Consider the following 27,600-nt stretch of genomic DNA (forward strand, 5'->3'; position numbering starts at 1 on the left):
CTGACCTTGGGTTAGCTTTAATTGCAGAAGCTAGTATAGTTGGGAATGTAAACAAGTCAAGAAAGAATATATCCTTTTTCTTAAAAAAAAAATCTTTTTTTGTGTTTAGTTTTAGATATGCTTCAAAGTGGAGGTTACCAAAGTCCAGGAGGGATAAAGTAAATTCCTATTTTAGGGACAGTTGGTAATATTTTGCCTTAGATCAATCTTTATTTTTACCTTTAATTTTCAGAGATTATATTTTCAAGGGACAACCTTGAATAGAAATGGTACCCATCAATATGAAAAGGTACTGTCAATTGATGGAGTTGTGTTAAATTTGGCTTAGAGGTTGGGGTTTTTCTCCACAACAGTTCTTACTCACTTCCTACTAATAGGCTGAAGGTTTTTTTGCTGCAGTTGAGCTCTGTATGTCCAAGATCCATGTCTGCTCATGACATGAATGTGGTTCAGCAGAAGTGCTGCTCTCAGCTCCCCTTTCTTGCTTTTACAGCGCTCAGGTCTCAGTCTTGTAAGACTGCTTGTGTATTGGACCCGTCTCTTTACTACGACTTGCAGCATGATATTCCAGTTGTTCTTTTGCTCCTCAGTTTTATCCTTCTGAACACCTTCGCCTGTAGGACATTTCCAGAAGCTTTCATTTTCTTTTTGCTTCAGGATGCTCATTTCTGCTGACCTACCTCCTTAGTCTGAGTCCTGTAGATCTCTTCTAACAATAATTCAGATAGATTTTCCTTGGATTATGAGAGGTAATTATGAGAGGGGGAAGCCTTCTCTTCAGAGTCTTCCATCGCTACTCACCTGACTCACCTCTTCTACAGCTTCATTAATTTTCTAAATATGGGAGGGAAGGCTAAATGGGCCTCAACGTCTTTACCGACATAAGGGCTTATCACTCTTTTACAATATGGTTTTTTCAATGAAGTTTAGCAATGTGTTAAGAAAAATATGCAAAATATGCCAAGAAGCCATGTGATGAAATCACAGTGCAAATTTTTATAAACTGAACCTCAAATGTTTTTAGAGCTTTCTTTGTAGCTGACTCTCTGCAGCTGACTTTCTGGCTGTCCATTGGAGAAGAATGGGGTTTTATCTTAATATTCCCCCCCCCCCGCCGCAAAAAAAGTCTAATTAAAAAATGAAATGTAATTCTATAGGCCCTTATGAGTTAAGTTTAGGTAATACAACTTGGCTGCTACATGTTTCAGCACAATGATCTATTTTAATATGATTTGAACTGATAGGTTATGTAAAAACTAAGCCTGATGCCTTTTTCTGTCTTTTTCATACTTGTAAAAATATTTGCTTAAATATCAAAAAAAGTGATATAGGTATGGTGCCACTTGCACCAGTTTCATGTAATGAAACCAACTGATGATTGTGTAGCACTTTCATAATCTCCAACAACAGTCACTACATAAGAGTGCAAATTTTTATCCAAATTTTTTGAACTCTGTTGGTCATGAGAAATTTGCCACATTTGGCATCAAAATGAGGCCTTGTTGCAATTTTAGTGGAGAGAGTGTTGATTATGTGGAGATGTAGGCTGCAAAAGTCTGAGTCAAAGTAAATTAGCCCGGATCTTCATCCAGCATGACAGTGCCTTCTGCACTGGGAAGTAGCAGAAAGTCAAGAAAAGCTTGTGTAACTTTGTCACAACCTGTCACAAGCAGCTACCATCAGTAGTGGGTACTGTTGGGTACATACCCACTCTCCTGCCACATTAGCATTTCACAAGTTTGAGTTGTTCAAGAAAGATGTTACTTTAAGTTAAAACATAATGGAACTCTGCTAAATCCGAATGCACCTCTGCTCTGGAGAAAGGAGTGATTTCATTGTCAACATTGACTAGAATTTGAATGGAACTGCTTAAAAAGCAAGATACTTATCATTGCAAAGTTAGTCATTTTGTGCTAGCCTATGCGTGAGTGCTCTTTTAGACTGAAAAAAAAATCAGGAGAACTTTTAGCACAGAAATAAACATGGGTGAAATTTTAGTGCTACGCCTCTTCAAGGACAATTTAATTATCACTTGTAAAATAGTTGACTGGGTGCCAGTGAGTAGAAATGTATGAAACATGCATGCATATACACAGGTATTTATTGTAGGTAAGATGGAGGCAGCGTGCACCCATGTTAAATCTATCAACATATGATGAATTTTGCAAACAACTCATTAGAAAGATATAGTGAAGGAAAACTAACATAAGAATAACCCAACTGCTTAGGAGTGACAATAAAATTATACAACAGTTTAATAAGGGAATACAGATTACTGAAACTAACTGGATATATAGAAGGAGTCTGCACAGTGGGATACAGCTCTACAAATTCAAATTTGCACAAGAGTAGCTTCAGTTTGCTTTGTGAAAATTGCTGGGGTACCTTACCATAAACAGTCAGGACTTCAGAGTTACATATGTTAACACAGGAAAAAAATCAGCTGGCTATTTAAAGTGTACTGTGGTGACAGCTTTGAATGTACAGTGAATGAACTGGGGTGGAGGCAGCTTTTATGGGGAGCAAATCAACTTTAAGACAGAGCTTTTTGTTATGTAGTTGCCATATATTTTAAGGTACTGTTTCTAGACTCTGTAAGGAGGTAATGATGTGGACATCAGGAACGCAGTAGTTTGCAAAACCTATGTGATCATTTAGTACAGACAGGGGCACAAATTCGTCAAGGGTAAAAGTTGTTCAGAAGACTGGACGCTTGTTCTTGAGGAAAAAAAGAAAGAGTAAATCCCATAGGCTAATGTCAGATACAGGTTTTACTTTTTAAATTTTGATGATTTTATAAACATGGAGATTACTCCTGTTGTTAGAATGGATAAAAGATAAAAAAAACCAGTGCCTTACAGAAATATTAAATGTAAAAAAGTCACTACATTTAAAAATACATTTTTGAGTATATTTCGTTAAAGAGTTAAGTATATAAAAGATTCCACTTTTTATTTTACTTCTTGAAAAATTCAGTAAATCTGATCCATATTCATTCCAGCTACATCAACATCTTTTTCTATGCACAGTATAGAATCTGCCCCTGAATTTATCTTTAGCTGGAGCAACCTTTAAGTTCATATTTTTGTCATTTATTTTATTAATCTATTTCACTTCCTTGCCAGTTGATCAACTCATCTTAATTTCAGTTTCTTTTATTTCTGCATTCACTTCACTTCATGTGAGTGACCAAGTCTGTCTTTTACATTACACATACGTAGAATTTAATTTTTAGTTTTAGTAGAACCTTTTATTATCTAGGATTAGTGTCAGCTTCTGCTATTTGCTTTAAGAAGCTTTGGTACAGTATCAGAAATCACAGTGGAGAGCACCAGGAGCAGTAACCACTGAAACAAGCTAATTGAATTTATTCCCTCTCCTGGGGTGCCTTCGTGTGGTATCACTAGGGTGGGGTGACACTCTCCTTGATTAACAAGACATGGAAATTCACTATAAAAAGTGCACAAGCCCAGCTCAAAGCTGCACTCAGTAGGTCACCAGTCATTTCTGGGACTGTCACTGTACCAGCAGCAACACAGACCCCTTCCTTCTCATCTATCACATCCATGACTCCACAAGCTCAGGAGGACCCAGCGCTGACTCCTGATGGGGGCTGACATTTACTCCCGTTTTTGTACTGCATGCCAGTTGGTTTGGCACTGAAGGTCAGTTTGTCTAACGTATTCTGCATGAAGTGGACACATCTTTTCGGCACTCATCTGTTTCTGTTCGGTAGGTCAGCACAGAGCCTTTAATCAGTCTGGATTATACAAAGAGATGCATAGTGCAATATGCCATTCACTGGATACGATTATAATGACCAAATTTCAGCTGTTCCAAGCAGGTGATCCCTATCAGCCCTTTCCAAAGTGCCCCAGTATGCAGCATCATCATCTCAATTCAACAATGATCAATGCACAGTGTAATGTTTTCTTTATGTTGAATAATAGATCACAAAACCTACGTTCACCTACTGACATACGACACTAAATAGATGTGTCATTGGGCATCTTCCAGTCTCAACATCAGCATACCTACTACACACGTCATCTAGCACAGGTACTTTCCTAAGTGTCTTTGTGCATGCTGTCAAAGCTCCTCTTTCCTTTTCACATCTTCACGAATCCTTTAGGTGCACTGTATATATCACTCTTGCAATGTAATGATTCCAGACCCTGCTATGCAGTTCATTTGTTTGCAATATACCACAGTCGCTTCTAATGCAAGTAACTTCACACTCCTTTTAAGTCCGTGTCATTCTTTCTCTTACCTTGAAAATTCATAGATGATCTCTTTTCTTCCTCTGCATGTAAATTATGAGAAGTTACAAAATTCTTTGCTGGCTTGTGTTGGGGTGGGGGTTCTTTTTGCAGTCTCACTAAATCAAACTCTTTTTCTGTCTCAGCACAGGAATCTGTGACCTCTTGGGCCATTTTTTGATCAGCTGACTTTTAACTGCAATATTGTTCTTCTAGGTATAGTCAGTGAGTCTGTGCAGTACTTCTCATGTGGAAGGTTTTTATAACTTTTTTTAAGTTTAGCAGCCTTAGCCTTTCCAGCTTTTCTGATATTTTGGGAGTCTTTGTCCTTTTAAGTTTTTGACTATAAGTATTTTACAGCTTCCCACTGTAATTACTCACATAATATTACACTACAGTAGCCCAAGTCTGATTGTTTAAGTGTCCCAAGTAGGACATTTCATGACAAATTACTTCTACAAACATAGCTTGATACTTGACATTTCTATACAGAAGCCATTAAACAAGAGATTAATTCTTCTCCTTTGGGCTCGGGGCAGTTCTTATCTGTGTGAGTGATCCTATTGACTACAAAAGGACTTTTCATATCAGTCATGATTGTAGGAATGGACTCTTGTCTTCATATTTTGGAGATAATTTAAGGCCTATTCAGCAGCAGCTGCTTGTGGCATGGAGTAGAATATATATCCTGTGCCAAGTGGTCAGGTTCACACAGCTTATTGCTCATCCCACTCCAGTGAAAACCAGAAAGCCATCCTGGTTGTCCTCTCCATTGCTCTTCCTGCAAAACAACAAATGTCAGAACATATTGTGGAACAAGAATGAATGGAGCAATATTACACGCAATTTCTTTTTTCTTTCCTTTTTTCTTCAGTAAGTGCAAGAGCTATGAGTTTGCTGCTGTTTCAGTCGTTGTTTGGTAGTTTTGCTAATTGTAATAAATGTTCTGAACTTTTGCATCTAAATAACAAGGGGGTTCTTTACTCAGTATTATCACTGGAAAATCTACAGATTAGTTATAAAGTATCATTTGTAAGTATCTGCCAATTATTTTGCAATTTGAAGTCTCTGATTTTTTCATCTTCCATCCGATTCACCTGCCTTTTTCTTAGGCCATTCACTGTGTCAAGAGAAATGCTCATGAAAGATATTGTACCTAAGAGAATTAGACAAATCCTGCATTTCCCCAGTGATTTCTGGGACTTCATTTCTTCTGCCAGTAGTGATTTAGTTATAAGCATTCTCCATGCAAGTCCATCTTTATAAAAGGACATTGTGTTTTGATTATTTAGAACTTGAAGTCACAAAGGGCATGTTGTAATTAGGTTTGTTTCAGTAGGAATTGAAAATGTGTTGTAGTAGTCAGAATCCCCAAGGGAAGGTTTCTAATAAAATCTCCATTGAATTTTATTCATATGTGGAAAGAACAGTCAATACTTGAGGTATGAAATGTCAATAAAAGTAAAAAACTGTTAGCATTCAGTGTATGCTACAGTGCACGGCCTTGCCAGTTAGAGTATTGCAGCTTTGTTTCCCAAAGCTTCTATGTGCTTTTAAAAATATAATCTCTAAAGGAAAATAGAATTAGTCTGTTAAAAACAGAGCTCCCTAGTCATGAAAATGGGTAGTTTAATATAAGATATAATCTAAAATCTATATATTTAAAAAGCTATCTTATAGAAGTGAAAGGCAAAATATCCATAATGTTTTTCATTACCATGAATGCAAGTGAGAGGATTATTTTCTAACATTCATGCATGTGGGGATTCGCTGGCATCCTAATGGTGGCAGAGGCCACTCAGCTGTCTGCTTGCTATTTTATCTTGTCCGCTGGCTTGGATAAATGATAGCAATATAAAAAGTGTTAAGGCAGAGAAAATATGGCAGAATGTTGTTCCATTAATTTCATGTCCTCTTGAATAAACTTCTAACTTACGCATGGATTCCTGTGATACCTACCTGTCCTGAGTTCACTGCCAAATCCTAAATCAGTGGCAAAGGGGGAAGTTTTTATTTTCCAGTTTGTTCTTCAGGGATGGTACCATCTGCTTCCGTAGCCCCAAACAAACCACCAGTAGTAATTTAGAACAAAAATGCCCCTAGGTGGGATAATTTTCCCTCAGGGGCTGCAGTGTTACAAAGCATACAGCATAGGATCCAGTTTCGTGTCTGTTCTCCGATAAGGAAGCACTGCCCGGAAGCCATCTAGGTCTCTCCTACGTTATGTGTCTTTTCTTTTGCTGACCAGCCATCCACGGGAATGTGTTCCTTTTAGCCTCTTGCTCTAAAACTCATAAGGCAAGTGTTGACCTGCACTGAGTGAACTGAGCAGTTGGGTTGGACTTTCTTCAGCCTGTTGTCTCCTTCCTGTTCAGTGGAGATCCATTTGTATCCCCCTGCCACCACAACTTCAAGGAATCAGTGAGCAACATTTAAATCCTGAGAGCTGTCAAGGTATTTACTGCATTAGAAACATGGTCTTCTTGGTAGTGAAAAAAAAAAAAAAGCTTAGTTTCCAGTACAAAATTCCTGCTTAGAAATTAAAAATGCATTTTTCATTAATATTCTCTAACACTAACTTTAAATATCCCATGTGTTTTCTGTATTATCTGTGGAAAAGGCTGAGTTAATCCAAGTAAATTCCACATGTTTATTCATGGAATAAATGGAAACATAGCAAATTATTTGCCTATGAGTTAAATTACCACTGTGAGACAAAGTTTAGGAGTTTTAAATGCTGCTGTAGAGGAGCAGATGTTTAACTCCCAACAGCTGCTCTGTAGCGGTCCGCTGTCACCTTTCTGCCTTCTCTAGCCAGCACCTATGAGACTGAAATGAATTGAAAAGTTTTGCTGACTTTCAAATGTGAGTTACTTCGCATGGCATACTGAGACCACATTAAACACTTTGGCAGGTTTCCAGAGTCCCTTTCTTTTTCTGTTATATAGGTTTATTCAGTAATGAATAGAATTTGATTTTTTTTAAAAAAGGAGTTTGTGCATGACTGTCTGCCATGCTCTATATCTATCTACATGTCTATCACATTGCCTGTTTCTCATCTAGAGTCCATTTTGGGGTGAATAAGGGTAAATGTTGTTTGTTTACAGTACTTTTTGTCTATGCCTTCCATAGCTTTGCAGTTTTGGAAGCCAGACCAGCTACATTCACACAAACACACAGACAGGCGCGCGCACGCACGCACACACATGGTCCAAACATCTTCGTTACTGTTTGTATTGTTTTATCCATCCTTCAGGTCTCCTGTAATGGCTGGAGGTCTATTTGCCGTTAACCGGAAATGGTTTTGGCAGCTGGGAGGCTATGACCCGGGATTAGAAATATGGGGAGGAGAGCAGTATGAAATCTCCTTTAAGGTAAGTCCTTCAAGGTAAATTAAGGTAAGATAAGTACAATACTACTTTTTTCTTTAGGAATTCCCACTAATTTCAGAGAATTATGCCATAAACATACGCTCCAGAAGCCATACAAAAATCACAGAGTGCAGTTCCCTCTGAAAATGTGGTAGCTTACCACCATCAAAGAATGAAGTTCTACCTTGTCCCTTTCGTCGTCTTCTCCATTTACCTTCTCTCAGATGCTGCGTTTACTTCATGCTCAAGTGCTGAGCTCAGCTCAATAAGCCCACAGAGAACTAATCCAAAAAAAATGAAAATGGCATGATTTTCTGCCCAGATCAACAAGTTTAATCATCTCTGGGGGTAGACTCCCCTGGAGTCAGCTCAGGGAAATGGGTGGAAATGGAAAGAGAAAGTCGTAGGCAGAAGGACCCCTTTCAGTAGCAGTGAATCACTAGACTAGCTTGTCTGCTGTGAGCTGTTATCGACAGGCCAGCTTTTCAAAATCAGATGATTTTTTAATTGCATCTGAATTATTGTAATGACAAAATATATGGGGAGTTTTCAAGTGCTCAGGTTATGTACAACCAGCCATGGTATATCCTTATGTCCTTCATGTGGACATGTGTATTCAAATCAGTTACTTGGCTTTCACATGTCAAGTTGAAAGTCTTGTTACTTTCCACATGTAAAATAGGTATTTCAATTAGTTTGATGAGGACTAACATGTCTAATTTTGAAAATTGAGTTTATTGTGGTCTAGTATACCCAAAGACATAAGAACTTTACCTCATGGCCTCTACATGCAAAGATTTTCAATGACTTGATAGAATTTCATGACATAGATGAATTGAGTCAAGCATATTTGCATAAAGCTTGGAACTGAAATTATGATTCACATTTAGCTTCAGGATCTTTCCAACCTACTTCCAAACTCCGATAGTGTAAAGCTCAGTAAATAAATTCACTATGTCAGCCATGACTAATATCATGCATCTTGCTGAATCTGAGTTTCAGCAGTGATTAAAACAACAGAGCTGAGGCCATTCTGTTGAACAAAACATACAGCGTGACCCGACACTAGACTGCCAGGCTGTCTTTGCAGTTCTCAAGAACAGCAAAATGGTTTGTATTAACTGTGCTACTCTCCTGTTTCTCCATATCATTTTTATACCCCAGCAAAACAGAACAGGAAGGCAGGGGAAACCCAATAGCTAGGCAGTGTATTTAGAATATATTGATTTACTTTTTGTCTATTTAGCTTGTTTCACAGGCAAATGTAAGTAGTCACTAGTAGCTGTCACAATGGTCTCTGACAGGTCACCCATGATTTTATTATCCTATTTCAAACATTCCTTTTATTCATCATCACAAAGAATATACTTGTAATGCTCTCCAGTCCTTGTATAGAAACCATGGTAACAGCACTGGAAATTGAGATACTAGATTGTCCCAGTGTGTTTTGCTCAAGTGATAGGTTTTTTTGGAGGCAGCTGTGTCACACTGGGTCTCATTTCAGTCATATCTCCTGATTCATCTCATTAGTATACACTAACCTTAGGGTCCCTGTCCTTTCTTATTAGTGTTAAAAGAAGAAAAAAATACTCTTTAGGAATGATTGCCAAATAGGAACAACTTTCTTTTGGAAGAATTTAACAGATGTAAGTTTTAAAAAGAAGACTGCTGTTTGGTTTGGAATGACAAAAAAATGGGAGAAAAATCATGGAGGCAGAAGGGAGAAACAGAAAGGACTGGGGTTTATTATATCAGAATCACCAATATCAGCTTGGGAAAGGTTTCTGCTTCAACAGTTTCTACTGTAGCTATAGATTCAGTCATCTTAAAACTTATTTAAATGAGGACAAGTTAGCTAGACAGTTTAATTTACCAGCTTTATTCACAAAACTTGGGAAAATGGTGGACTTTCCATCTCTCTGTAATTCACAAAGTCAGTGAAAAAGCCGGACGACCAGCCTCGTTCAGTTTCCTCGGCTACTTGAGTGGGTCTGAAACTACATCTTACCTTTTCTTAGAGTGTCCACATCTATGGCCTGTGGGAGTGTCGTAGGATGGGTGCCCTGTGTTGATGCCATGTCTCACATTAATGTTATTTTGCTTGGCATATAATTATTTGGAGCGTCCTGCCTCAAGAACATCTCTAACCACCAGATAGTTAGCTATTCTCACATGTTTCATCTTTGATTCAACTAATTCTTAAGTATTTTGTAAAAATAGGACTGATTTGCATTAAGAAGTCGCAAAAGGAAGCCAATTTGAAAAGTCCCGTAACTGTGGGAAATTTGTGTTTAGAGGACTGTTTCAGGCTGATCTTTAACCTCAGAGACAGACACGGTGTTCCTTTTATGTCCTTCATTATCTCATTTTTAACTTTGAGATTTATTTGTACAAAAGCTGCAATATAAGGGTAAATAAGTAAGCAATCTATCTACTATAAACAGAGACCATGCTGATGACATGACCTTCCCAATGTCAGACTGGGGATTCTTGTGGTTAATTCAAATACAGCCATGTAGTTATGGAGGGATGCATGCCAGAGCGAGAGCTGTCATGTGCTCCCTGAAATGGAGTAGTGTCTGGTTCATCTTGAACTGGTTGCCCTGCTCTGTGAGCTGGAGTGAGGAGTGTTTGCAGATCATTTCTGGTCCTCAGTGATGCATTTTAAACTCTGTGGATCGACAGACTACTGTAACCCTTCTGCTTAACAATTTAACAGTAGGTCCAGGTACTACAGAGTCCAAGTAAGCTGTGGCATGTCTTTAATTAGCACCGCTAATGTTCTGATGCAAAGGAAAGCTTACAGGTATGTTCAGGAAGATTTTTCACAAATGTGTGTGTCAAATATCGTGTTCAAATATCCAAATTCACTGGTGGCAAATGTGGAATAACGTTTAAGAAACAGTATATGTTTGATATTCTCTGGCCTAATTTTATTTGGAGAAGAATTTCCTAGATGTTGGAATGAAACTTCACTCCACAGAAGCATTCACACATTATACAGGGAAAAAACACTTAAAAATTAAGATCCTATTAAGGAAGAGCATCTTCTCAACCAAAAGCCTCTGCATTACTGTACCAGAGACATCCACAGTCATGCCCCCAACTCAAGTTACAGGAGTGTTAGCTACAAAGCAAGTGGGAAGCCATGAGTGCAAAGTGTGGGCTTAGAGAGTCAAAGAAATTGGATCCTTCAGAAAAGTATGATGGCTAGATCTGTGCTAGTCAAGACTCAGTAAAATAGTTTGTCTAAAGTCTTCTGACTTAAGGAATTACTAGCTTCTTCATCACGAACTTAATATCAACTACTCTGCTCTGCTCACTGTAACCTTCTACTGCACTTTGCAAACCCCAGACACACAATAGTTAAAGTCTGGTGCTGGATCAAGGGCCATCATGCAAGCTCAAAGGAATCACTAATAATACCAAAGCCATATTGCTTTATGAGTTCAAGATGCTAAGACAGAGTTCAAGGACTGATTAAAAATTAGATTAGCAGGACAAGTGGTTGCCTGGGGAGTCAGGCAGCAGTTCCTGACGAGAAGAGGTCGAAGCAGATTTAGGAAAGGTACTCAGGCTGGGAAGCTTGAAGGGAAGGTGTCGATTTTGATGTTTTTCTTTGGCAGTTTCACTAGGTGCGACCTGGGGCGACAGACACCAGGCTTCAATGCAAAGCACAGACCTAACCAACAGTCCTTTTCTGGGGGGGAGGTTGCATTAGCTCATTGTACAGACACAGAAGATGGGTGGTGTGAGCAAAAATATACGTTTGTGTGTGTTTGGGGGAGAAGGGTGTTCACTGGAAAGAGAAGGATACTACAGAGAGTGAGTCTGCAGTGAATCTAAATTTACTGCAGTATAATGCAATAAGTTTCTCCAAAACACAGTACACTTTATAATGTTTCTGTGACATTTGGAATTGTGCCATAGCAGGAGAGGAAACTTCCTCAAACTTCAGGCATGACTATTCCAGGTGCTGAGTTGTCAGGAGCATAAAGAGATAGGTTAAAAAAAAGCTGCTGCTTAAAAATTTGCTTGACCTTTATTTCCTTGGCTACAAAACCCAACATATTTCTCTTTTGTTCTTTTCTTGCTTGCTAACATTGCTGCAGAGGACAGCAGCAAGCATAGCGCTGGGTGCCATGCTGATTAACTGCTGTTTCCAAATCAGAGCACATGCATGCACATTCAGTGACTGGTGAGGCAGCCACAACCCGTGTCTCAAAATATGACCTCTTCATTAAATAGTTTCTTAGATTAATTTTTACATAAGAAATAATGTGCAGCATTTTAAGTTTTTTGGCAGCATAACCTCAGGATCGATTTTTTAATTAAAAAGATGTATGATATCTTACTGACGATACTGTTCAGCGTGTGCTAGACTTGTGAAAGCTGGCAAGGCGCTGGACCTAACCTGATTAATAGCATCTCTTCTCAGTAACCAGGGAAGCCACTATTTAGGAAATCCTAAATTTAAATCTCTTAGAAAGGCACGGTTTATGTAGTAATCTCCAAAATGTAGAGTAGTGACATCTCCTGTGTTGGCTGAAGATACTTGTGGTGAGTTGACCATGGCTGGACCCCAGGTGCCCACCAAAGCCACTCTATCACTCCCCTCCTCAGCTCGACAGGGGAGAGAAAATATAACGAAAGGCTCATGGGTCGAGATAAGGGCAGGGAGAGATCACTCACGGATTACTGTCACAGGCAAAACAGACTCGACTTGAGGAAAAATTAATTTAATTTATTACTAATCAGATCAGAGTAGGATAATGAGAAATAAAACCAAATCTTAAAACACCTTCCCCCCAGCTGTCCCTTCTTCCTGGGCTTAACTCTGGTCCAAATTTTCTCTACCTCCTCCCCTCCAGCAGCACAGGGGGACGGGGAATGGGGGTTGTGGTCAGTTCATCACACGTTGTCTCTGCCGCTCCTTCCTCTTCAGAGGAGGACTCCTCACACTCTTCCCCTGCTCCAGTGTGGGGTCCCTCCCATGGGAGACAGTCCTCCACGAACTTCTCCAACGTGAGTCCTTCTCATGGGCTGCAGTGCTTCATGAACTGCTCCAGTGTGGGTCCCTTCCTTGAGCTGCAGCCCTTCAGGCACAGACTGCTCCAGCTTGGGTCCCCTGCGGGGTCACAAGTCCTGCCAGAAAACCTGCTCCATCATGGGCTTCTCTCTCCATGGGTCCATAGGTCCTACCAGGAGCCTGCTCCAGCACGGGCTTCCCACGGGGTCACAGCCTCCTTCGGGCATCCCCCTGCTCCGGCGTGGGGTCTTCCATGGGCTGCAGGTGGATATCTGCTCCACCATGGACCTCCATGGGCTGCAGGGGGACAGCCTGCCTCACCGTGGTCTTCCCCACGGGCTGCAGGGGAATCTCTGCTCTGGCGCCTGGAGCACCTCCTCCCCCTCCTTCTTCACTGACCTGGGTGCCTGCAGGGTTGTTTCTCTCACGTGTTCTCGCTCCTCTCTCTGGCTGCTGTTTCTGTGCCCACTGCAACTTTTTTCCCTTCTTAAATATGTTATCACAGAGGCGCTACCACCATCGCTGATGGGCTCAGCCTTGGCCAGTGGTGAGTCTGTCTTGGAGCTGGCTGACATCGGCTCTGTCGGACATAGGGGAAGCTTCTAGCAGCTTCTCACAGAAGCCACCGCTGTAGCCCCCCCTTGCTACCAAAACCTTGCCATGCACACCCAGTACAATTCTTTACACTGGATGTTCCTTAGGCATTGTAAATCATACCCTAACAAAAATGCTAATGGTGATACCCTAGCCTCTTTGAAGCTAGTCACCTATATCTAGAGTTGTTTTATGCTTATCCATGCCGACACATCTTCCAGATTCTCTTCATCCCTGTTTTCCAACACACCCCTCCAAGTTCATTAATCCCTTTCTTTATCATCATCATTAGTTCCTTCCACTGCTGGCAATTTTGGCAGGAGTTAATGAGTGGGGGAGCATTACCACTTGTCAATGCAGTTGTAATCTATATGAAGAACTGACAAACATGGAATATTGCCACTTTTCTCAGCATTTTAGAGGTGCCGGTGAGTATTGTTGAAATACCCACAGTCATCAGTTCCCAGTTTACACGGTACGGTTTTAATATCTCTGACAGGAAATCCCACTGCACCACAAGTAAATGGTTTTGCTGTTTGTGAACCCATTGACTGCAGATTTGCAGTCAGTGATCCTATTTCTCAATTTTTTCTTGCATTTAGCTGAACATTCTCAATACGTGGAAAAGTTCACAGGAAAGTATTCTTCTTTCTCCTTTTCTACAACTGCTAAATCTGTTCTTTTGGCTTATATTTCAGGAAGAGTGACTGAAAAATCCCATAAAGTTTTTATATTCTTATTTTCTAGAACTTTTTCAACCCCACTGTGGTAATACGTTTCTTCTGTCTGTAGTCCATCCCTCTTGCACAATGCTGAGAGCACCACGCTGACAGCTTTGCATGATGTACTTTATATTCCTCTTCCACCAGTTTACTGTTTGTTTGGTTTTTCCATCCATTTTGGTGTCTCTCACTGTTGTTTGTCTTGTTACTGACTCGGCAGCAGTATGTTTCTCAATTAGTTTTGAAGCCTGATCCAAAATCCATTCAGTCCCCCCTCAATCTTTTACATAATTTGCTGTATGTTTATGTTCCTGTTCCACAGCAACACATCCTCCACTGCTTAAAAATCATGAGCTCTTACTGCAGTAATTATGATTACAGTGTAGCATATGGATTGGAGTCTCATTCTCTCGTGCACAGTATTTACATTTTCCAGATAGTCCCCAGGCTGGATCACTCATAAACTAGAGAGACAAGACAAGGGGAAAAAAACCACAAGAGCAAGCAGAATTCAATTTTAAAGACAGAGTGATGTGAAAAGAGGGTGATTCACCCAAAATCTCACAAGAGCTATAGAACACAGCCAAAAAATGCATCTGTGACATCTAAGCTCCAGTCAGGAACAAAGCCATGTAACCACAGCTTAATCTCTTTTAAAGCTTGTGTTAATGCCTGCCTTTTGCTTTCAACCATCCCTATAAAGTGTTTTGCAACATTCTGTTGGAAGGAGCTATATAAAGATAAATTGTGATATAGTATATAGTTGACACATAAACTACTCTTCTTTTGATCTTTCTAAGCTGAAATTGCATTGTTTGGGTTTTGTCTTTGGTTTTTATATCTCAGCTGCAGACCAGATTCATTGCTTTTGTAAGAAGGAGACATTAGCTATCTTGAGAGTTTCACTGCTTGCTTCTTAGATAAACAGAGATGCATCAGTGTTGTGATATCATTTTGCCAAATGTCCCACACCACCTGAATTCCTTTTGTGGTACACTGGAGGTCTGTAATATTTAACACAGAAGTCATTCTCCAATTTCTTGCATTTAGTGCATGTGAACATAAAAATGCACATTTGAAAGACAAAGTTGCCAGAATTGATCTTCCCAGGAAAATATAAAAAATGCTTTTAAAATAATTCTGAAGCTGAAAAATAAATAGGAACAGCTGCTAAATGTCCTTCAAGGCAGCCCAAGATTCATTTCAATTACCCTGCACAGCGCACCTCAGGTGCAGCACAGCATTTTCAAGTTTTATATCTATCAAATATAAGCCTAACACAAAGTGTTATTTCCTCCCACTTGTTATTGCCTCAGCATATCTGACAGGTTTTTTTTCTAATTCCTTTTCTCCTTTTCTTTTCTTATTCTTTTTTACTGATATCCTACTGCTTGACAGGAAATGCAGTATATGTCTACTTCAGCTCTCATTGTCTGAGTTAAAGTAATACTGGCCTATATACATCTATTTCTGCTTTCTTGTCTTTTAAATTTGTTCTGTGGCTGACCTTCGTCTGAGTCAAACTGCTATGCTGTCCACTCTTCAAAGGCTAAGAAACCTTGATTAATCACTGTAATATCTTGTCTAGCCTTTGAAATCACACCTTAAATTTTTAAAAAAGCACAAATAGTAAATATAGGTCTGCACTTTCATTGGTACACTGGGTTGTTTGAAGACAGCCACAGAGAGGAGGTTCCCACTAAAAAAGGTACAAGTGATGTACCATACAAACAAAGTATTGGTAGAAAGGTGAGTAACGGGGTTTTTCTAACGATGGCATTACCCAACTTATTTTAACACTATCATTTTTATGATTTTTTAATATGTTTATGAACATGTTTTCCAGTGAATTAGGTGACATGTTAAAATGGGTGAGGATGTCAAGGTTTTCTTTAAGAAGCAGATTTTACAAAATGTTTTTGAAAAGAAAATAATGGTCATGTCTACATGGCATTGAAAGACTGCTCTGGGCGGTAATGAGCTATTTTGGCATGGAGAGCATTCATTTGGGTCTCCATTTCCAACCCACCAGTAAATTTCCTCCCTGAGAAGGACTGTGCTCACTAGGAGACCAGACGAGATATCCTCACCACAGAAATAGGTACTGAAATACTCTTCATTCCGTCAACATACATGTTTCCATTTGGCAGAGTGATGCCCAGGACAACTGCCTTTCTAACCCTGTGCCACTAACCTGCAAAATTTGCTTCCTCTTCTGAGATGCTAGCGTGCACCAGAAGCACCTGCCCAGAGCTCCTATGCCTTAGTTAACTCTGTGATGGGAGGTGGTAAGTAGCAGCTTCCTGAGAAGCTCTCGGCTGTACCCAACTGTGCAAGGGTGTCCGTGGAATTTCAGGACAAAGCCAAGCACATGATCTTGCCCCACTTTCGGTGGTTTCAAACCTTCCTTAAAAATTTACTCTAGCCTATTTAGGTTTGCTCTGCAATGAGGTGTAGATCCTCAAACATTTCATTACCAGGTCTCAGCTGGATGCTATGGCTAATAGCTGAGGGACTGTGAGGGGTAGTACAGAAATGACCCATAAGAAGCAGCTTCCTAAATCACTTTGCAACTCAAGCCTTCACTCTAACCCCCATCTTCTCCGTTCACAGTATGAATAGCACAGTCAGTCTCAGGGGCTGAATTCCAGTGTGCTACCTCCAGCAAGTGCTTTAAGTCATGCTCAAGCACTAAGTTATCCCATGTTGCAGTGTTTAGCATCTGCATGTTCAGATTACTAAAATTTAGTCCCAAGCTCACAGCCACACTGCCAGGACCAAGCAGATATACCCACTGTAACACAAACAGGCAAGCACAGCGGAAGAGGCCAAACTCTTCCCCATTTTCACTATTGTTTTAAATGAATGGAATTAATCATTTTGTTTTCCCATGATTTCAAAAAGCCAATAGCTACAGCCAGCCGGTGAGCAGGACAAAAGAGATGGAATAAGAAATGTATGGTAAAAAAGCGTAGAGATGCACATTGTTCTCTGCAGGCTTCATGCTGAATGTCAAGTATTTGTGGTCACATCATATTTTCCGATACTGGTTTTTTAAGGGTCTGGTTACTGTTGTTTGAATTCAGAGTGTATCAGCTTTTGGATTAATTCCTTTCTGTATGGAAATTGGTGGTGAAAGTTTCAGTTGTCTATGTTCTGCCCTGCTTTAGCCTCAGTTGCAAACTTATTTCACACTATTTTGCTCCAGAGTGCATCAAATACAGATAAAATTCCTTCGTATAGGTAATGCATGGACCTAAATTCTCATCTAGATTCATGGAGATGTTTCATGAAGCATCTTTATGTATCTCCCCATAAAGAGACATGGAAAGGATAAGCCTTCTCTCTTTCTCAGCTTTGGTGTGGTTTTCTTTTAAATTGGGTGGAAGTGGGGGGGGGGGGGTGTTTTCAGTCTAAAGGCTGAAAGCTGAGACCATAAGTGTCCCTTACGTGGAATAACAGTCATTCTGTTCTAAATTTGGGGGGAACAAAAAATTGTTTAGCCAGCATTAGGAAATAATTTTTGTAATACCAATGTTTTCACTCTGAATTTATTTTAAACTCTTGCTGTGTGGTTTGTTTTAGGATACTTAAACAGTTCTGCTTGGGGGCTTTGGGGGTGGTTTTGGGTTGTTTTCCATTTCTCTCATTTGCAAAGTCAAATTGCTTTTTTTGAATCAGAAAGTTATGAATGTTGTCAGTATGCTATGCAAGTCATCTAATAGCCATGTTGGAGTTCAGTGGCTCTGCATTGCCAGAGCTTAGAAAATCATGCCCATAGGTTGGCATGATTGCCATAGTTCCTCTGACATGGCACACAACCTTGCTCTCATGTACACCTGGTAAAACCTAGTCATGGTAGGTGAAGAATTGTGAAGAATTCCCTACTTGCTGCCCATCAGGATACAGCTTGATTTTTAGAGCCATGAAGTACTTGCAGCTCCCGTCAGTTTTGACTGAGTTTGCGTTGCTCAGACCTGAAGCATCAAACCTGTGTATTCCAGATGGTTCCATCTGTTTCAGTATTAAAGTATTAATGATCAAATGTAGCAGCATGCTCTTCTTCCTCTGCCTACATAAATTTGATCAGAAGGAAATTGATTTTTGTTCCTTTTTCTTTACAAAATGAGCATCCTTGCAAAATGAAGAGCATCTTAATATTTGAGCTCTGTATTCACTATTCAAAATATAAGCCAGGTGTTCTGGGAAAAAAAAGAAAAATTTACTTCCAATTGGTGGCTTGTTTTACTCACATAGCCTTCTTTTGAAATTTTGATCCTGTACGTTTTAAACAACAGATACAATAATATCTTAGTTGTGTTGCAGGAGGACCATTGGTAGATATTCTAAATCTGGTTTATGATTTTATTTTGAACATACTCTGCTTTTGCAGTGAGATCCCAGGTAGGAGAGTCTGCCATGTTACCTAATCCCAGCTATCAGCATGGAAAAGGCCACTGCTATGACTGCGGGAGGGGTCAGTACAGAACAAGGTGTCGTTTTCACATACCCATTACTTAAAACGCCTTTTTTGCCTCCTTTGTTTCCAGGAATCATTCTTTCACTTGCTTTCTGTCTCCTTTCCAGGTGTGGATGTGTGGAGGTGGCATGTTTGATGTTCCATGCTCTCGAGTTGGGCATATCTACAGGAAGTACGTCCCGTACAAAGTCCCTTCTGGAACCAGCCTAGCACGGGTGAGTAATTGGGTCTTGCTGTTTTTCATTTTCATTCATCATCAGTCTCTTCATTACCTGTGAACTAGTTTCCAGTAAACCATTAAAATGGAAAATGAATGTTTCTTTATTTTTCTGAAATGAGATGTGCAATTGCTGCAGTTATGCTGCCTTCCAGAGATAAGATTGCCAAGAATAAAATAGAAGCTTAAAAATACAGGGTTGGACATCTCAGCACAGAAGCGCGTTTCATGCTAATTCAAAAGAACCTAGGAATAACCTAAGGCTTATGGTTCTCAAATTGCACAGTGTTGTCAGTCATAGTTTTTACAAGCAGGACCAATTTGAATGCACATTTTCTTATTAGTCAGCAGAAAAGGCAGAATCTCGTGGAAGGGATGTTTTTCTGAGGCAAAAGGACTAAGTAACAATGATTTGAGCGACTGTATAATTATTGTGTAAAACCTGGTTGTGGAATACAGCCAGCTTTGAGCCATGTGAGTGAGAAATTACAAGACCTCTAGACATTTCTCAAAGACTACTGAACACATCCATATCCATGAGGGGCTTTTTGCTCAAGAGAAAATGTTCTATAACTTTCTGGAGATGTTCACGGGATGTCAAAAGATGGGAGACAGAGGGCACAGATGTAGCTTCCAGGCAGATACTAGTATTTATTCATGCTTGAGTTTAATCTTTTCTGGTTTAGAGGATTTATTTTTTTTAATAAAATGGCATTAATATTAAAGTCTGCATATTGCCATAGGGTAATATTTTATGAATCATATTTTTTCTTAATAATGAAAATGTGGTATGAATAAAAGAATAAATTTCTTGCTTTAAGGGGGAGATGTTCTTGGTTTCAGCACCACGGGACAAGGCTTGCTGTAGTAACTGCAGCAGAGGAAAGAGGCCACCTGTGCTGCCTGCCTGACAGCTGGCTAGACAGAGAGAAGGACTTGCCTTAAAAGAGCATCAGTGCAGACAGTGCGACACACGATACAGTAATGGGATTAGTGGTGGCGTTAGTGGTGGTGACAAAAACTCTATTGACTAAACTGTGAGATGAAAATCTTCCCCCAGTATAGCTCTGTGTAGTGTCAGAGTTTCCCCATCCAGATTTTTGCACTGGCTGAAATAAACTGCTTTGTTTATGGTATCCACTGCAAAAATCACACACAACTTGAAATAGGAAATCCAAACCTCAGTCTCTGTTCTTCTCTATTACAGCACAAAGTATCTCATTAAAGAACATGCTGTCTCGTGCATTACCTGTAGGAGCAAAATACAATCATTTCTATTTGGACTACTAGCATCTCATACAGTTCAAAACTTAACTAGCTTTCACAGAGGCACTGTGAGTACTTACAGTAATCAGGTAGCCACAGCCTGCAGCCTCCTTGTACCATTTATTTTAGCTTGATTTTGATAAATCACTCATGAAGTATTACCAAAAACCATTCCTGGTTATAAAAATGAAATCTCTGCCTGTGCACAGACTGACTCCCCTGTATCTTGTGGGAAAAGATCTAGTGTGCTGATAGAATGGGTCTTTTTCATCCCATTCAAATAATGCATAGTTTCTTCTGTGTTGTGGGGGTCCAAAACATGATGCTTAGGTAAATTTCTGGCAGATATTTATCAATGAAAGAAAATCTGAATTCTTAGATTCCCAGCTTCTTTCCAGTACAATGTTCTAAACCAAAACGTTGATGTTAGGATACATTGCATCAAGGCTGCCAAGAGCACAAGAAAATTCTGTATGTTTTAGTGTTTGGGGCTATCTCAATAACTAGCCAAGGAAGAGAGTTTGGTCCCTGACCCATGAAATTGTGTGTAGTTTTAAGCCTAAAAATATTCTCTTTCATCCAAGCTGGAAAATGAAAAGCAAGGATGTATTCATCTTTGGTGTGTCAATCCCTTTGATACAGACCACTTGTCTTCCAAATAAACTGCCCCAAATGGAGCTGTTAGCCAAAATAATACTAGGGGAGTATGTACAGGAGTGGCCTGGATATTTCAGCTATCTTTGCATTATCCTCCAAATATTATATTATATTATATTATATTATATTATATTATATCCTCCAAATATTATAGCCTACCCCTTATGAGTATTTTATCTAAAACTTCCCTCTAGTTCAAGAATATAATGAATAACACACTCAAGAATATCTGGAAGTATTATCCCTGCTGCCAAAGGCAATACTTTTCACTTCTAAGTAGTTTCCACAAAGGTTTTTACTAAATCCTTTTCCATCTGCTGCTATGTAAAGAAGGATGCTGGAGATGCAGTTCAGAAAGGAATGAGCCCTACAAAGCCCAACTGTGATTGTATAAATGATTGCAAGAGCCCCTTCATTATTCAAGGGAGAATTTTCCCTTGTGCAGATACTGTGTTAAAGAACGACAGATTTTCCCATCCTGTCCCACAGCAGCAGCACAAGGGATATGGAGGCTGGAGTTAGGAAGAGGACAGAGCTTCTAGACAAATTCAGACATAGCCAAATCATGCCATGGGTTTGCTTTCAAGCTGGTTCAGCTTATGTTTACCCTTAACAAATAATGCTTAAAGTGACCATTTTACCTTCCCTTGGGATTTCAGCTCTATATCTTCTAGCAGCAAGTTTCAACACAGAGTTTCAGCCAGCTGCATAATGCCTGACCAATCTAGATATCTTTTTCAAGAGCTGTAACCTGACATGAGGATCACATATGCTTTATTAAATGAGAGACTTGTCAAAAACTCTGTTCTGCCTCCCCATCGCTAAATAACCATTGTTATTTAATAACACACAATAACATATTGGGTGTACCACACACAATAGTATGTATGGTGACATCAATTTTCTATGTCCTTCTTATCGTATTTCTTACCTTCTTATCTGTCACTCAAGACCTGCAAAGCCTACGCATATTTTTTGCTGACACATACCCCATAAATTGAAAAGCATCCACATATGAAACACTCTGTCAGTAAAACTGCTTGGTGGTACAGAGCAAAGTAAAGCAAGCTGTAAACATGCGGAGTAGATTTATAAAACAGACTGTGACAACCAAAAAAGCTGAATATTTTTGTCTGGAGATGTCTTAAGATGTTGCTGCTTCCCAAATGCAGTCTGTGTCCAATTTACAGGTAATTGCACATAAAGAAAGATTAATGGGCATGCAGATGTCAACGCTGATTCCACATTATAATGTGGAAGCACCACATAATTATTCATTCATTCCAAACCTGTCAACCTCTGCACAAAACTGCAGTGACTAATAACTAATTTTGCCTGTTTGTTTTAGTTAAGACATATATAAAAAGCAAACACCCAAATCTTAAAAGTCCTATGCAAGATGTTGCCCTATTAAAAACTTCTGAATTATTTTACTGGATTATTTTAGTTGCTTTGTGGTATTCTTGACTGTTGCTTCCTTTTTAACAATTCTAGCTAAGCCATTTTCTTTTAGCGAGTTACCTATGAAATTAGACTTTAAAATATTATTAGTGTTTTCTTGTAGGTGTATCTCAGTTTATTATTTATTTTATTTAGTTTCCTATTGGGGGGGGATTTTTTTTCTATTTGTGATTCTGTAAAAGCCATAAGAAATTTATCAATAAAAGCTCACTGTTCCATAGGATATGCAGAGATGAACTCAGAATTTCAAAATATATCTACAGAAATTTTTTTCATTTGCAGGTATTTTACACAGCATTTTAGCATTAACTACAGAACATTAGAGCATTAGGCCTTTCTGAAGGGAAGGGCAATCCCACTGAAGTTCAAGTTTGGATGCTAACCCAGCAGCGTGGTGAATCCTAACCTTAAGTTGAATTCCTCCCTGCACGCCAGGACGTGGGATCCCAGAGCACAGTGATCCTCTGACCCAGCAGGCACAAGCACGATGACATTTGCCTCATTACACAGTGTCGCTGAATTGGAACTTGCACGAGTTTGGGTTCAGGAATTCAGCTGATAAAGGTGGGTTCAGATTCCCACCTGAACCATTTGCTCAGCCTTTTCATGTGGCTTCAGAAGGGATCTTCAAAGAAAATTACTGTAGCTATACCATCTGGTGCTGTGACCACGTTTACACTTTTGACAGAGCTTCCTTTAATACTGTGACCATTTGGGGGGGGGGGGGTCCCAGCTGCAAATAATGTTTGGGGTTTTCTTAAAGCAGCCCATGAACGTTTTCTTTTCGGTTTCCAGGCAAGTTAAAGAACCAAGGAGAATCAGTTAGGTAATGGCTATGTTTTCTCGTGACCAGAGTGCAAACCGATAGATGTTGCATGCTGTTAAGGGAGCACTGCTGGCACTTTTGCAATCACCTCTGTAGGAAAACAGACTGTAGCACAAAGTCAGTTATGATTCAGCAGTCACAGTAAGCAGCTGAAACATCAGCTTAGAATAAGCAAATTACTTAGGAATCAAGCAAGAATCACCGTCTTGCAACAGCACAGCTATAATATATAATGATGATGATTATACAATACAGCTTTTAAGTTTCCATTCTAACTTTTTTCATTTAACAGTTTTATAAATTCATCATTAAAATTATTTGAACCGAGATCTCAAAGAGAGTGCTTACCAAAGAAAATCTTCAAATTAATATCTTCTAATCCCTGAATACAAGAAAGTCAAAGTAATTTTTTTAAATGCTAATATTTTATATTTTCTCCAATCTGAATAGAAGTTTTGCTTTTAAGATAATAACGCAACAGGACAGGCAGCTTAGCTATCCAAAAGGAATACAAAGAAGATGGAGAACTAGATGTTTCTGGATGATAACAACATCAAAGTGGTGGTAGCTACTTTCCAGGATTCGTTCAATAGGCTAGCGCTGGAGCCCAAGTTACGTGACTAAAGAAATGTATTTGGAATCAAACCCCTGAACTCTCTTCAGGCTTAGCTGCAGAGGTGGGCTATGGTCTGTACGTGCCCGCAGAGTATGGGTCTGTAAAGCGAGCATGGCAGTAGCCAACAAATCTGCGGAGATGTTGTTCCACTGTCGCTGCTTCCCGCAGCTCCCCTGCAGCCAGCCTGCAGAGACCTGCAGCTGCAGAGCTGGGGGCAAGCAGCATCCTCACGGGGACCATGCCCATCCCTGCCCTCCGAGCCCCGCAGGCTGGCCTCAAGCAAGCCAGCGAGCAGAGATGTAGCCTTTAGTCAGTGGGCTGGTTTGGGGGCTTTTTTTTTTCACTTTTTTCCAATGTGTAGGTCTTACAATTTTTTGCGGTGGAGATGCAAACCTTTACAGAGAGAATGAAATCCTGGCTGTTTTCAGATGACATCTGTGGAATTTTAGTTCTAGGTATTTGCAGACTACAGGCTGAGAATAAATAGTCTCTTGCTTCTCTGCCAGCTGTGCTAACTCTCACAAGATTTATTTATATACACCACTGGCTCTGTCACCTAGTTAGCATACTGTCTTCCATGGAGAAGCATTTCTTTTATGCCTGCAGACATCTCTTTATTTGGTTGGGGTTGTTTTACACAAATACAAACAATTGCTGGAATGAAACCCAATTAAGTTTTAAACACAGTTAAGTGTAAAGGACCAAAATAAGATACCCAAGAGGGGGAAAGATTGACAAACACTAGCACTGCCTAAGTTAAAAGGGAGTTAGGCAAGAAGGGCAAAGGGATGAAAACCCCCATTTAGACTTAACTGATGTGGGCAGCTTAGATATTGAGACCTGAACGTCAGAAAGCTGTAATTAGTGTCCAGGAAATGTTTTCTTGTGCTTTCACTGCAGAAATACACAGAAATGAGAAATTATTTTGTTTCGACACTGATGGAAGGACCTTTGCATGAAATTGAGGGTACCGTTTTAATCCTTGTGAGTGCTCTGGAGTTTTGTACACTGCTGCGTCTGTCATATTAATCTGTATTTGTTGGATGGCCTGCTCTAGTCATACTTTGTTCTCCTCCTCCGTGATGATTTATTGTGACTTTATGCTACCCGTATTCCAGAGGAACATGAAGTTGTCTTGGCTGGCTGGATCCCAATGCGCTTTTTAAATACAATTTACATAAAACAAACTGTATATTATGTTATTTCCAGCCAAATGAAATACAGCTGCTTCCAGAAGTAAACCGGGCACCCATTCTGAAGTAGCAACAACCCTGTGCTTCACAAAACAAACAATAAAAAACATTTATATTAGAAAGATGATGCAGGTGGAGTGAAAATAACCCCACTAGAACTTTACTAGGAAGGAAAAGAGATTAATATGTCAGTTGTTGCAGAGACTGTTAGGTTATTTTTATCAAATAAACAGTTATATCCTCTCTTATATTTCACAACTGAAATACAGTCAGGCCTCAGATGTGCTGTGGTGATTCATATTTGATTGGTGTAATGGAAAGTGATTTTTGATGTTCAGGCTGATGAGAGGTATTACTATCACGACAAATAAGCCTACACCAGCTGGTGACATCCAGCTTCCTGGAAAATGTTCAGGTTAAATGCAGGACAACAGGAACTCATTACAGGACCCAAATGTTCCTGTAGTAGTTTAATATTGACAAAAGTAAAGTCTGTGGATTGGGGTCAGGGTTGGTCTCATGCAGACAGTGAGACAGGCACAAAAGCGGAAAAAACAGGTTATGCAGGTGAAATGAAACAAATAATAAAAGCATTGTGCTGCTTTAGTGCCACCGGATAACAAAAACCTACTTTAGCACATCTGGAGAAACTGAAAACAGGAATTACATTTTTATATTAGTTTAACTGCAGCATCTAGAATGTCAGTTGGAAAAGATGCAACTAGAGGATGGATTTGTGCAGGCTCGCAACAGCGAACAGGCTACAGCTAGGTAGCTCTCTTACCAGTGCTGTCATTGCAAGCCAGCACACCAGCCATAGTTACAAAATGTGGAACTACACCTCTCGTGTTAGGGACCAATCTAGTTAAACCTTGCTTAGAGGGAATATTTACAAAACTGTCCTTTGACATGTCCCTGCCTCACTCCACTTTTCCATTCTCACGGCCAGTGTCTACTTTCTTCTTACTGCATTTATTTGAGTAATATCACGTCTCTTGAAAATGATGGATGATCTTACACGCTTAAAAAGAAGGGACAGTCATTTGATCAGAGAGATGTATCTTCCCTACTCACTGAAGAAAGTGAAAGGGACAAAATGATCCATGAAAAATTTCTTTTTTTCAAGTGAGGAAGTCCTCATTTATCTCTCTCTTTCTCCAGTCAAGTTGATTTAAACTCTTTTATTGAAGTCCAGGTATCAGTGACATTGTAACTTACTGTCTTGTAGACTATTGCTGAGTGAAAATACAAAACAAAGTCACAGTCTTAAATGTCTGAGTTCATACAAACTTAAAGAAAACTTGTCTAAATGTAAGCCTGATGGTAAAGGATTTACCAGAGAGTAAAACTGTAACAGTGGCACAGAACTTAATTATATCAAGAATGCATACATAGGCAACTGATGGCAGCTGATGAGTCAGTCTTAGCGTGGTTGCCATCACTTTTGTATGCATCTCAGCTTCTTGGTGACAGCTGTCACAACCTTACATATACAAATATGTATCTACCGAAATATCATTGGGCCTTATTTATTCATGTACAGAAATTTTTCACTGAAAATGACAAGAGAGAACAAATTATCATTGGTCTGTCATGGATGGGTCCTGAGAAACTCCTCAGATGTCCATCAAGAGTCCCTGTGACTTCCTTTACATTGTGTGTCAATTCATGTAACTGATTGAGTTGATCTTCATTTAATTGCTCCTATTTAATTTTTATTTTTCCTTTTTTTCTATTCAAAGACCAGGGTAACCAAACTGGACATCTGTAACCTTGCAATGAATCTGACAACCAAACGAAGCTACAGCAGTTTTCAGCTGTAGAAACATGTTTCATTTTTCCTTTCCGTATGCATTTAGATGAGGTGTTCAGATTGAATCCAAGCAAGTGTGATCTACCACGAGGATATCCCAAAACTGATTCTTCTTATTGATAAAGATATTTGATGCCATTTGAGAAACTGGCATTTGAAGGAGTTTTCTTTAGAAGATTATGCAAAGAGTAACAGAGACAGAAATCAAGAAGATTGCAATATAACTCTTACTTTGTTCTAAATTCTTTGTAGATTATCTTCACCATGAGACTGGAGTGCTTAAATGATGCTATAAGACATTCACAAAATGCCACCTAATCTGGTAGGCTCTTAAACTCCTTTGACCTCTAAATTCTGCAGCAGTATACACACACACACACACAGTGAAGTCCTAACAAAGTTGAACTGCTTAGCACCTGTATTACAGCTAGACTCTGTCAAGATTTGGTAGCTATTCATAACCATGCCCACTTGTGGGCGTAATATGTTGACATGCTCAGATTGTGTCTAGCCTGACCTAAGGCTCAGGCAAGGGGGAAGTGACTGTCCTCCTTTCTCCACCATGTCAGACATTCACCCAGACTGTGGGAAGGGCAACTCTGGGAGACTGGTAAAGGATTTGAAATCACATCCTTACCTTACAGTAAGTCACTTGATCGGTAGGCCTTGAAGTGTTCAGAGAGGAGGGCTCTCATTTTGGTTATGCTCCTCTACCTTTCTGTTGTGATAAGGTGAGTGAAAGACCAGCAGCTCATGGACATAATTTGCAGAGAAGAGTTATGTTCCTAGGAGGTTCTTCGCACAGGGCAACTTTTCATGCTGTTAGACAGCCACAGAACAGGGATCTTCAGCTTAGGAGAGCTCACTCATCTCATCTTGGACAGCCGGTATTTTTGCTCCAGGAACATGCTGGGTTAGCATGTTCTAAATAGGAATGTAAATGGTGTTTGCCTTTACTGTGCAAGGTTGCACCAGAGAACTTTCAGGACAGCAGCTCCTCCTGACTGCATTCAGTTCAAGTATGGGGATTAACTGCAATTTCAAGTTTTACTACTAGTCTGTACATGTTTATGTTAAAAGGAAGTGTGGTGATTAC

At 39.6% G+C, this 27,600-nt stretch overlaps 1 protein-coding gene across 1 annotated transcript in view; it reads left to right on the plus strand.

Moving 5' to 3' along the window:
* GALNTL6 (polypeptide N-acetylgalactosaminyltransferase like 6) overlaps positions 1–27,600 on the plus strand; it is a 515,167-nt gene that overhangs the window by 453,157 nt on the left and 34,410 nt on the right. The window contains exons 7-8 of the mRNA XM_052779102.1: positions 7,516–7,633; positions 18,563–18,670. Of these exons, the coding sequence (XP_052635062.1) occupies positions 7,516–7,633; positions 18,563–18,670 (226 nt within the window). The remainder of the gene's footprint in view (positions 1–7,515; positions 7,634–18,562; positions 18,671–27,600) is intronic.

The sequence above is a fragment of the Harpia harpyja genome, chromosome 2 (assembly GCF_026419915.1).
Source record: "Harpia harpyja isolate bHarHar1 chromosome 2, bHarHar1 primary haplotype, whole genome shotgun sequence".
NCBI classification, from domain to species: domain Eukaryota; kingdom Metazoa; phylum Chordata; class Aves; order Accipitriformes; family Accipitridae; genus Harpia; species Harpia harpyja.